Source organism: Ruditapes philippinarum, unplaced genomic scaffold, assembly GCF_026571515.1.
Source record: "Ruditapes philippinarum isolate M1 unplaced genomic scaffold, ASM2657151v2 ctg197_1_1_1_1, whole genome shotgun sequence".
NCBI classification, from domain to species: domain Eukaryota; kingdom Metazoa; phylum Mollusca; class Bivalvia; order Venerida; family Veneridae; genus Ruditapes; species Ruditapes philippinarum.
The window spans coordinates 164669-177588 of record NW_026863178.1 but is presented as its reverse complement, the minus strand read 5'-3'; the positions used below and the strand labels follow the sequence as shown (position 1 = coordinate 177588).

At 34.0% G+C, this 12920-nt stretch overlaps 1 protein-coding gene across 1 annotated transcript in view; it reads right to left on the bottom strand.

Annotated features, from left to right (window-relative positions):
- Positions 1-12920, bottom strand: part of LOC132721361 (uncharacterized) — a 143726-nt gene that overhangs the window by 21828 nt on the left and 108978 nt on the right. The window contains exons 27-28 of the mRNA XM_060705648.1: positions 8290-8431; positions 5651-6372 (exon numbers count right to left, since the gene is read on the bottom strand). Of these exons, the coding sequence (XP_060561631.1) occupies positions 5651-6372; positions 8290-8431 (864 nt within the window). The remainder of the gene's footprint in view (positions 1-5650; positions 6373-8289; positions 8432-12920) is intronic.

The following is a 12920-nucleotide window of genomic DNA, read 5'->3' as shown; positions in this document are numbered from 1 at the left end:
ACAGGTACCCTCTCATTTTTGAACACATAGGTACCCTCAAAGCACGACATATGCTTTTATTTGCGTTAATCGTTAAGTATGTATGTAATATTTCTTACTTATATGTAAATATTACATACTTAGCGATTAACACATAAAAGTATATGTCGTGCTTTGAGGGTACCTATGTGTTCAAAAATGAGAGGGTACCTGTGATATGAAAATTCAAATGAAGAGAGGTAGCCCGGGCCGCTGCAAAACCGAAAGTAGGGTGTTTTTATGAATTTTCCATTTATTTTTGACAATATACTGCCATTTGTCCGAAGATGATATGTATATGAACATATTAAATATGTGTGATGCATATATAATCAAGCCATAGGTTCATTTCAGCCCGAAAAAAATTGTCGATGTGATGGGCGAGGCAAGATATATCGATTTTTTGTAGTTTATTGTGAATTTGCAGTACATGAAAAACGTGCACATGACAAATCAGCACATAAATGAAACATTCTAGTGTTCCGTGGTATACATCTTTTCTACGTGTCATACCTCCTTTCCTTATTACAATGAAATTTTACTGGATTGTTATTCATCGCTGGTTTGTTTTTAGCAGAGAATGACCTGTGCATGTTCGAAGAGGGTACCGTTTGAGCAGATTTCGCAAAGAGGGTACAGATATGGATATGCACCGTGATCATTGTCATAGAACTTTATAAGTTTCTATGACAAAAACTGATACCTTTTAAAAATTGAAATACCCGTTGAAACATAAAGACGACACCCACCTCATTAAATTTAGATAAAGGTAGTGCATACTACCTCCTATTTTGCTGAAAACCATTTACATGCATACCGATAGCATAGTTACTTAATGTTCTCTAAAACTGCCAGGAATAATGTATATATGACGAAATCATGATTCAAAGCGTATTTTTATCCTGTAAGTAAATGCTCTACATCAAGTATGTTTACAGTCATTCCAATAAAATATAAAAAAAACACACACACAAAAAGACCAAAACAAACACAAAAAAACACAAGAAACGGAGGTAAGAATAATATCTCTTGAACTGAAAAACACGATCAAAACCAACGTTATATAACCAAATTTTTGTGCAAATGATAAGCGTAGTATGCTTCATAATGATTTACACACTTATTGTCTAATAAAATACGCTTAAACGCGCCGTGATTAAGCACAAAAACACACTGGCAGTAACAAAAGTTATCATAAGAACTCCAGGATATATTTTGAGTTATCGCAAGAACTCCGTAACATTTGAAAATTCGGGTATAAATTTATTAGCCCGGGCTTTATGTTTGCAACTCTCCATAATAATTAGGTAATTAAGTATAGCAACGAAGAAGATCACAAATGAAAAGGTCAATATGTACGAATTAGCAAGTAATTTGGTAATTTTTCTCAAAACATGCAGATTTTTTTTAAAAAAGGCGACAAAATATGGAGTAAAAGATTTTTTCTGAAACAAAATACAATATGTAGGGCAAGCTTAATTATCAAAGTTTAATTTAGCACCTCACACTCCCCATTTAAAGTTAAAAATAACCATTTTTTAGGCGAGTTTTCCAAGTATATAGAAAAGTTTTCCACAGAAATCCGTAACATTTTCCAGGAACTCCGTGACAGTTATCATAAGAACTCCAAACAATTTATCATAAGAACTCCATCCTTCGTGTAACACTTCCTCCCCCGTGGATTAACAAACAAGTGAAGAAAAGTGGAACACATGCTTATAGGATATAACATTAATTTGCATTCATTTTATAGTTATGTTGTCCATTGTACAAAAGATTCATATATTCAATGATTCCAAATAAGAATTGTTCATATAATTATAGAAACAAACTCACTTTCGTTAAAAATTAAAATTGTTTACAATAAAAATAAAAATGTATATTTGTAATTGTTATGAAGAAACATTTTTGCATTTGTTTTGGGAATGTCACAAGATTCAAAGCCTTTTTCAATATCTAAAAGATATCATACAAAATTTTGAATATTTTTTCAATTGTAAATCATTTATTTTACATACAGTATCTAACATTTTAAAATATGACATATTATTTTCAGAACTGAAAAGACATATTTATTTGTCAAAGAAAATGTTCTACCAACATGATTTGGTTTTAAAAACAGTCTTAAATTAGCTTGGAATATTTATAAAAATACAAGAATTTGTAACAGAGTTACCAACGTCCCCCGCCCCGGGAGTTTTATATGAAGCATAAAATTGTGCTATTTCAAAAGATTGAGGTATGGATCTCAGGACATTCAGTCCAAAATTATGATCAATGCTAGATCTGCAAATGTAACAATAAATTTGTTAAAAAAATAAAATGAAACACGGAATTTAAAAATCTATCATGTTAAGCTTTGACCTCTAAGTGTGAACTTGACCTTGGAGGTAGGGGAGCAGGTGTTGTGCATGACATAACGTCTTATTATTGTGACTATTTGTGCCAAGTTATTTCAAAATCCCTTGAACTATGAAGAAGTTCTAGATTCAACACAAAATATACCCTATAACAGACTATGTTAATTTTTGACCTCTAAGTGTGACCTTGACCTTGGAGGTAGGGATGCAGGTGTTGCGCATGACACATCCTCTTATTATAGTGACTATTTGTGCGAAGTATTTTCACAATCCTTTGATCTATGAAAAAATTATAGACCTGACACAAAATATACCCTGTAACAGACTATGTAAGTATTTGACCTCCAAGTGTGACCTTGACCTTGAAGGTAGGTGACCGGTTTTTGCGCATGACACATCATCTGATTATTGTTAACAATTATGGCAAGTATTTACAAAAGTCCTTCATAGATAAGAAAGTTATGGACTGGACATGACATATACCCTCAAATAGACAATGTTGACCTTGAATGAACAAGTACGACCTTGACCCTGAAGGTACGGGTTTGGTTGTTGCGCATGACACATCGTCTTATTATAACAAACATTTCTGCCAAGTTATCTCAAATTCCTTTGATAAATGACAAAGTTATGGACCGGACACGAAATATACCCTGTAACAGACTATGTTAATATTTGACCTCTAAGTGTGACCTTGACGTTGAAGGTAGGTGACTGGTTGTTGGGCATGACACATCGTCTGATTATTGTGAACAATTATGGCAAGTATTTACAAAAACCCTTCATAGATAAGAAAGTTATGGACTGGACACGAAATATACCCTGTAACAGACTATTTTAATATTTGACCTCCAAGTGTGACCTTGACCTTGAATGTAGGTGACTGGTTTTTGCGCATGACACATCTTCTGATAATTGTGAACAATTATGGCAAGTATTTCCAAATTCCAGTCATAGATAAGAAAGTTATGGACCGGACACGAAATATACCCTGTAACAGACTATGTTAATATTTGACCTCCAAGTGTGACCTTGACGTTGAAGGTAGGTGACTGGTTGTTGGGCATGACACATCGTCTGATTATTGTGAACAATTATGGCAAGTATTTACAAAAACCCTTCATAGATAAGAAAGTTATGGACCGGACACGAAATATACCCTGTAACAGACTATGTTAATATTTGACCTCCAAGTGTGACCTTGACCTTGAATGTAGGTGACTGGTTTTTGCGCATGACACATCGTCTGATAATTGTGAACAATTATGGCAAGTATTTCCAAATTCCAGTCATAGATAAGAAAGTTATAGACCGGACACGAAATATACCCTGCAACAGACTATGTTAATATTTGACCTCCAAGTGTGACCTTGACCTTGAAGGTAGGTGACTGGTTTTTGCGCATGACACATCGTCTGATTATTGTGAACAATTATGGCAAGAATTTACAAAATCCCTTCATAGATAAGAAAGTTATGGACCGGACACGACATATACCCTCAAATAGGCAATTTTGACCTTGAATGAGCAAGTGTGACCTTGACCCTGGAGGTAGGGGTCTGGTTGTTGCGCATGACACATCGTCTTATTATAATAAACATTTGTGCCAAGTTATTTCAAATTCCTTTCATAAATGACAAAGTTATGGACCGGACACGAAAGTGTGACGGACGGACAGACGGACGGACGGACAGACGGACAGACGGACGGAGCCTATTTCTATATCCCCCTTTTTTCTTCGAAAAGGCGGGGGACAATAAACTTGACAGAAAATGAAAATAATAGATGGGATTAGTAAGATCTTTATTTTAATAAACTACACTGACAAACTGATTAAAATATATGTCTTATTACCTGATAATACCATTGCAAAATTATGTTTTTACATTGAACATATGGGTATATTATAATGTGCTTGCTTTAAAAGGGTATAAAACTATGTATGTGTATTGCAAAATATTTATCAAAATGTAAAGAATTATACCATACATACACATTTGTAGTATATTGACTGAAATTTTTGCAACTTATATGTCTACACATTTTTTTCATACATTTGATAAAATGTTTTTTTCAGAATATCAGGCAGTAAAAATTTAGCTTTATACCCAAATTTACCAGTCATTTATAAATATTCTGATGAAAATGATAATATGTAAAAATTTAAAACTATTTGAAATAAATAGGGTTACCCAGTTGAGGCCTGATAAAAAGAGAAAAAACAATTCCTGTTATGTTTCATGACTCTAGGTTAAATGCAGGACACAAATTGATAATTGAGATTTTCACTAAGTCAACGGCAATATCTCTGACAAAACATATAATTTCACAAGCGAAACCCCAGGAACACAATTTCACAGGCTGATCAAATACCCGTCAAATTTTGTGACTATGTCGAATAGTTTTTGAGCTACATGTGCCACAAGTTGAAAATTGCAAATTTTTATTAAGCCAAGGGCAATAAATTTGCGAATACTAAATAAATACACACGAAAAAAACTACACATCCTGATCAACATTCCTGTAAACTTTTATGACCCTAAGTAAAAAAAAATGTGCTACATGCGACAAAAGTAAAAAAAAATTGTTTATAAATCTAGGACAATAACTCTGCAAATATTAAATAAATTCACACAAGATTACCACGGTGCACAACTCAACGTGCTGAAAAACATTCCTGTAAGGTTTCATGACTCTAGGTCAATACTTGATGAGTAACGTGCGACACAAGTCGAAAATTGCAAATATTTACTAAGTTAAGGGCAATAACTCTAAAAATACTAAGTAAATCCACATGAAAATACGAAGGTGCAAAACCACACATGCTGAGCAGAATTTCTGTAGTAAAGTATCTAAGTCATGTATTTTTTGAGCTACGTGCGACACAAACGAAAACAGACAGACGGAGGTGCCGACGAACGGACAGACGGACAAGGGTAAATCTAAATGCCCCCCCCCCTCCGCTAAAGTAGGGGCTCAAAAATCAGCAGTATAAAAGTTATGAAGTGGGCAAAGTGTTACAGACGGACAAATGGACGGACAAACGGACGGACGTGCGACTGAGTAAATTGCCATTTCTATGTTATTTTATCTTTCTTAATAGAGATTTATTTCCCCCTTCCTTTATTGTAACGAAATGAATTCTTTGTTTTCTTATGTTCTGTTTACTGTTAGATGGCTCCTGTCCCTTTTTGGTAGTGCAGAGTGACGGAAGCTATTTTTATAGACCCGTTTCCGCGTTGCAGAAGGATTTAAAAAAATATATAACTTACGACCAAACTCTTCTTTCAATTTCTTTTTCAATTCTTTCATATCTTTAAGATGGTCTAGTGGTATGTTTTTAGATGAGTTTTTATGACTGAATTGTATTTCCACTCGATCACCTGTGTAGAATGCAATATTACTACTATGGTCATACAAATGAGGCTCATAGACTGGAGTTTGATCATTTAAATGACCTTTGATGTAGTCATATAAATTGTGAATCGTTATAAAATCTTTACTTCTATTCCAGTAGTCAATACAAGGCTGACAATTATCTGAACATATTTTTCCCTCTGACTTCGCTTTTAAACCTCTGATAAAAAATCTTGTAAAGAGGCTTCCATTATTATCCATCTGCGCCTTCTGATCCTGCTTGCAAGAGTTCATTTGAATGTATACCCTGTCCCTTTTCTCTAATCTGACCAATGGAGGATAACACCGATCTAACACTATAATCAGTTTTTCAATATTTACCAAACGCTCTAGCTCTTTTTCAAATTGATAAAGACTAATACTGTCATTTGGACTTGATCCAAGTTGAAACTGGAAATCTTTCATGTCTCCAGACCCATTTGATCGAGCTCCATGGCAGGAAATATATATGAGCATGGTATCTATATCTGTTCTCTGACTAAAGTAGCAGATGGATTCATTGACTTTCGGCCATAATTTTTCCTCATCATTTAGTCTGTCTGGAGCAGCGGGTACAACTGTCCGAATGTTGGTTTTACTGAAAAGTAAGATGTATACATAGCTAACATGGACTTTTTTGGAAGTGTTGGGTGCTTTACAAATACAGTAGCAAATAAAGTATATATATATAAAGTATATGGTCACATGGCAGCAAAAAAATTGGCAATCTCCTCAATTCTTGGAAAAAGCCATGAAATACAATGTTAGGACAAATTTAAGGGTAAGTAGTAAAAACCAATTGATACAGGTTTTGCGAGAATTGCAAAATATATAATTATATATGTCAAAATCAATAATGCAACTTCAGCATACCGAGCAAATAATAGATTCTGACAGTGTTCTTTCAGTCAATATACAATAAATTTAAGTCAAAATACATTTAATAAATGACACACATTTTTATTTCGCATTCTTAAGCTTACAAGCCTTAGAAAGGTTTTGAACTGCCTAAAATAGGAGAAAACCTTCTGAATTGGCCATTGGCATATGATGTGTTTATATTCAATAATTTGATCACTTGAAAATAAACCGCAAGATGACATTTCATTTAGTGTTGCGTGGAATATGCTGGACAATGAGAGTCGGCATTAAACAGATGTTTATGTCACTGTTAGATCTGTACCAGGGAACTTATGTGAACCTTTTTCTACCTTACATATGGTAATAACAAAAGACCTTGCTATGATTAGGGTTCAGATTTTAAGAAACAGTAACTGTAGAAGAGTTAACTTGAAAAAAAATTGTGTTGGATAAACATTGTTGGTTTATGGATTATTTTATTTTTAATTTGGGTTTTTCCATAAAAACCAGAAAACAAGAATAACAGGGCCATGCTTGCGCTGCAATTGCTCATCTGAAGATAAAAGATTCTCATTGACAAGGGTCAGGATTAATCCCAGGGCTTTTATTTGATCAAATGTGGTAGCCACCCATGCTGTAACTTTTTGAATTAAAAAAGAAACAAATATTTTTCAGATTTTTCTTTCGGTTGCCATGGCAATCAGAGTTTCTACAGTTCAGACTATGGCCCCTATCATATTTAGCATTGAAATTGCACAATGCTTATTTAGTTAATAAAATTAATAATGTTAGAAAAGCAAGTTGTGAATAATGATTATTTGTTGAAATTATAATGTAGGATAATCTTTGCATAATACTTTTATATTATATGGAAATAATTTGATACTGAAATGTGTTAATGGACAAAAAAGGCAACATAAAAACAGTGTATAAAATGGTTTAAGGGTAGTGTTAAACATACATACATAAGAACTTCAGGAAGTCGATGTTGAAGGCATTTGCGTAAAAACTTCGACACATCGGGACTTCGACTCACGAATTGGTCTCAATTTAATTACTAAACTTCAAGCCATTGACGTTTACAAACAATTTTACAAAGGCATTAGTAAAGGAAAGTGGGATAACTCAACCAGCATACAGTAAATATATCACGTGTGATTGTCATGCGACACCGGGTTACAAAAAGTCAAATTAAAGTAGTTCTTATTGTTTACTTTCAAATATCCCTGCGGCAATTTCAATGGTAACAATTAAAGCATTTTAACACTCATTCAACGCAAACAAAGGATGTTTGAACACATGGATGTGTTATTAACACCTGTCACACAAGTTGATTTGAAAATATCTCCATAGACAGAAAAGGTGTGAAAAATGTTTTGAGATCGAAGATGTCAAATAAAATAAGGACTTCGACTTATTTGTGATAAATTGTACTCGATTTATTCCATACGGACCATGAAAAAAACTTCAACACAGTGACAAAGATTCGACTGATATAAAGGTTTTTATAAAGAAATATACAGACAGGAATGCGGGTTTTTCATTTTACTTCTACACATGGAGAAAATCGACTAATCGAAGATCGAATCGTAGAAGTTCTACTATAATCTACTATAATCTACTCTGGTAAGCAATACGAAAATCATTTACAAACCTTATCCCAAAAACTCGAGGTGCAAGAGATGTCAACAGCTTCTCTAATTCCTTTACATCTTTGACCAGAGCCTTTGATATTTTAATCCTGTTTGTATCTGTCGTATCTTTTCCTGCTACTAATAAGGCTGCCCATCTATGACCTTAACACATAAAAATAAAAAAGCAACATATGCTTGAAGTATTTTGCCACAAGTTGTATTGCAACTGAAGTCATTTGCTGACTGATTGAAAGAAATCGTTTTTTTTTGGACAAAAAAAATGTTTATGTACATAATAATTTATCATAGTATAAAAGAAGGGTCACACTTATTATAATAGCAAATACATCAGAGGAAGACCACTGTAGTTAGGGGTTCTATAAAACATAATTTTCTATTACAAAATGTAATCAATATTTCAAATTTGACAATGTAAGACAAAACCATTTACAAGTCAATGATATGTTTAACAAGACATGTCGAGCGACACATATGCCCTCCTTTTTAGCCCTTGACTGACATTATTTGTAATTTTGTTATGGAAACTTGTCATCAATGGGCACATGGAAGTATTCAGTTATGTAAAAAAAAGACCTACACGTTATAAGCAATATGCGAAATATAAAGAGCTTGACATTTGAACTTAGCAGTGACTCCATTATGACTAATAAATATGCGAAATATGAAGACTTCATGACAAAACCTTTTAAAGGTAATAAGAGAAAACCATATTTCTATTTATGGCCCCTGTAACCTTGACCTTTGAACTAGTGATCCCAAAAACAATGGAGGTCATCTATTACATATGGCTATACAATATGTGAAATATAAAGACTTTGTGATAAATAGTTTTCATGATAATGAGCGTAAACCTTTCTGACATTTAAGGCCCCTGTGACTTTGACCTTTGACAAAGTGATCAGAATATCAAAGGGGGGCATCTATTAGTTATGACCAATCAATATGTGAAATATGAAAACTTTGTGATAAGTTATTTTCAAGATAAGCAGAAACCATTCTGACATTAAATGCATCTTTGACATTGAACTCTTACCTAGTTACCCCAAAATCAATAGGGGTCATCTTATAGTAATGACCAATTTATACGTGAAATATGAAATATTTGTGATAAAAAAATTGAAGATAATAAGCATAAACCATTCTGACATTAAAGACCCGGGTGACCTTGACCATTGATCTTGTAACCCCAAAATCAATATGTGTAATATGAAGACTTTGTGATAATAGCTTCAAAGATAATGAGATAGCTTTCTAGATATGTAGAAACCACACTACCATTCAAGCCCCCTGTGACCTTGACCTTTGACTTATTATTATTTGACCACAAATTAATAGGGGTCATATTCTAGTCATGACCAATCAAAATGTGAAATATGAAGACTTTGTGAAATATAGCCTTCAAGATAATGAGCGAACAATTTTAACATTTTAGGCTGCTGTGACCTTGACTTTTGACCTAGTGACCCCAAGGTCAATAGGGGTCACCTACTAGTTATGTCCAAACAGTTTGTGAAATATGAAGAATTTGTAATGAATAGTTTCCAAGATAATGAGCAGAAACCATTCTATCATTTAAGGCCATGTGACCTTGATCTTTGACCTAGTGACCTCAAATCAATAGGATCATTTACTAGTTATGGCCAATCACTGTGTTGAATATGAAGACATTGTGATGCATAGTTTTTAAGATAATTGGGCGGAAACCATTCTGACATTTAAGGCCTCTGTGACCTTAACCTTTAACCTAGTGACCCCAAAGTCAATATGGCTGACTTAGTAAAAATTATCAATAAGTATGTGAAATATCAATTCTTTGTGTTAAGTAGTTTTCAAGATAATAAGCATGATGGCCAAGGTCACTTTTAGATCAAAGTCAAGACTGAACTTGAATAAATCAAAATGTCAGGTGATGTTTTGTCCAAATATGAATATGATGGAAAAAAGCAGAACTAAGAATGTGTCCATTGGACACGCCGGTACCCCGGCACTCCAACATGTTGTCAATGCACTGACTCTTTGTCAATTTTTGGGGGCTTCACGTGATACAAGTTGAAAACTGAAAACATTTTACTATTACTAAGTCAATGACAAAAACTCTACAATTACTGAATAAATCTACAAGCAATCCCCAAGGTGCACAACTACACATGCTGATCAACATTCTTGTATATTTTCAGGACTACAGGCTACAATACAACGGAAATCAGTAAAAACAAGCAATCATCATAGTTTTGCAAGCAATCCATAAGTCCCCTACATGTTAGAACCCCAGCAACATTCTGAAAGGCCATTGACCATTCACTTATGTTTCTATTTTATGTAAATTTGTTGAAAAAATTCTTTCAAAGTGATCACAGGAAACAGTTTTTATGTACAGACAGAGGGCCTGAAGGACACAAGGACACTCTGAAGTTATTTTTTTAAACATCACTGTTAAACATCACTATAATCAAAATATAACATTTTAAAGAAATATATAACTCTTTAAAGATGCAAGACGTCATACATTATGTGAGTGTAACAACGAACAATTAGTAATGAAGGTGTTGATAATGAATGTTTTCTTTGAATTTGAAGTGAAAGAAAGTTAAAAGCATGAATAAGAAAAATTCAAAGTTTAAGGAGGAGATAAGTCTGGAAAAATGGATGCGAGATTTATAAACCTTTTCATATTATTATGATTTGGGAGTTTGAAGAAAATCCTATAATAATGGAAGAAGTTGGAGTAAAATACCAAGTTCAAAAGGGGCATAATTCTGGAAATAGTCTTGCTAGAGTATTGAACTTTCACACAAATGTTGAGTGATAATAAGAAACATATATATGAAGTTTGAAGTAGATACATTCAGAAATAAAGAAGATATCAAAAAAAAATCATGAAAATTCTAAGTTCAAGGGAGGAAATTCTGATACATTTTGCACTAAAGTTGTAAACCTTGTCACATATGATGTGGTTTATGACTAGAAACTTTTATTTAAAAATTGAAGAAAAAACGTTTCAGAAATAAAGAACTTATAGCAAAAAAACGTAAAAACTAAAATAGCGAAAAAACGTAAAAACTAGAATCAGAAATCTTGAAATTCAGTCTATTTGTTGCCATAGCAACCAGAATTTTCATCATAGGAAGAAATGAAAAAGGATGTCTATAATCTCTAGACTGCAATCTACCAATATTGCAAGTTTCATAAAAATATTTCCAGTACTTTTTGCGTTATCACTGGATCCATGTTATGTGTAAAATTTGCCATATTTTCAGCCTATTTGTTGCCATAGCAACCAGAATTTTCAACATAGGAAGAAAAGATAAAGACGTTGCGTTATCGCGGGTTCCAGTTTTGTGGACGGACGGACGGACTGACGGATAGACGGACGGACGTTCTCACAAGACAATAATTATGTGGCTACTCTATTGTTCTCTCTATTGTTCTTTTTAGCCACCCGAAAGAAAATAGCTACATAAAAGCATTACGGAATGAATGACATCAAAGAAAAAGAACAGTTACCTATTGTCCATCTAGCCACATAATTACTCTCCTGTGAGTGCGGACTGACAGACAGACGGACGGAGAGTAAACCTAAAGTCCCCTCCGGTAAACCGGTAGGGGACTAATAAACATATTAGACCTGCAAGGTCATACATGAGTCAAGGTCAATTTGAGATAAATATTCATAACGGTCCTAACATTAAAAATATTGTGTTTTAATATGAAGTTAATCCATTTATGTATAACAAAGTTATAGCCAGGTAACAGAAAAAAACAAACAAGAGAATTTCCTTTATCTGACCTTTGTTTTAAAAACAAAGTCGAGCTAATTAAACAAGACATAATTACAGCTCTTATACATTGCACTTCTACGAGGGACGGTCAGAAATATATCCGGACTTTTAATGCTCCTCTCTTCTCACGTGCAGCTATATACACACATTATATATTGGTGAAAACTACATTTATTTGCCAATAACGTGGTCAGTTTATTTTCAATGTGTTTGTGTTTACACAGTATTTTGCCCTCTAATATATGATAGGTGTTTCGTCTATCATGGACTCTTTGTTAGAGGAACAACGGTCTGTTATAAAGTTTCTGGTTGCAGCAGGTAAAAGCCCTGCCACATCTTTCAGAGGCTTAAAAAAAGATTTTCTGATAAATGTGTATCACGTTCAACCTTCTACAACCGGGTTTCACAGTTTCGTGAAGGCAGAATAATTGTTTGTGACATGCCTAGGACTGGGCGGCCAGCTGAGGCGGTGACCCCAACAATGGTAGCAAATTTTAAAGCTTTATCACTGGAGAACCGCATTATCACTGGAGATGAGATGTGGGCTCATTATTCCTAACCTTAGACAAAAGCTTAGTCAAAGCAGTGGAAACGAGGTGGTTCTCCACCTCCTAAAAAGTTTAAGCTGTCTCATTCGGCTGGCAAAGTCATGCTTGTTGCCTTTTTGGATTCACGAGGAATGATACTTACTCATTTCATGCCAAAAGGTCAAACTGTCACCGGCAAGTACTATTCTGAAGTAATTCTGAAAAATCTCAGAGAAAAGCTGAAGCGAATGCGTCCCAGGTTAGCACAGAAAAATGTTCTCCTTCTTCACGATAACGCCCCCTCCCATACCGCCGCAGCTACAG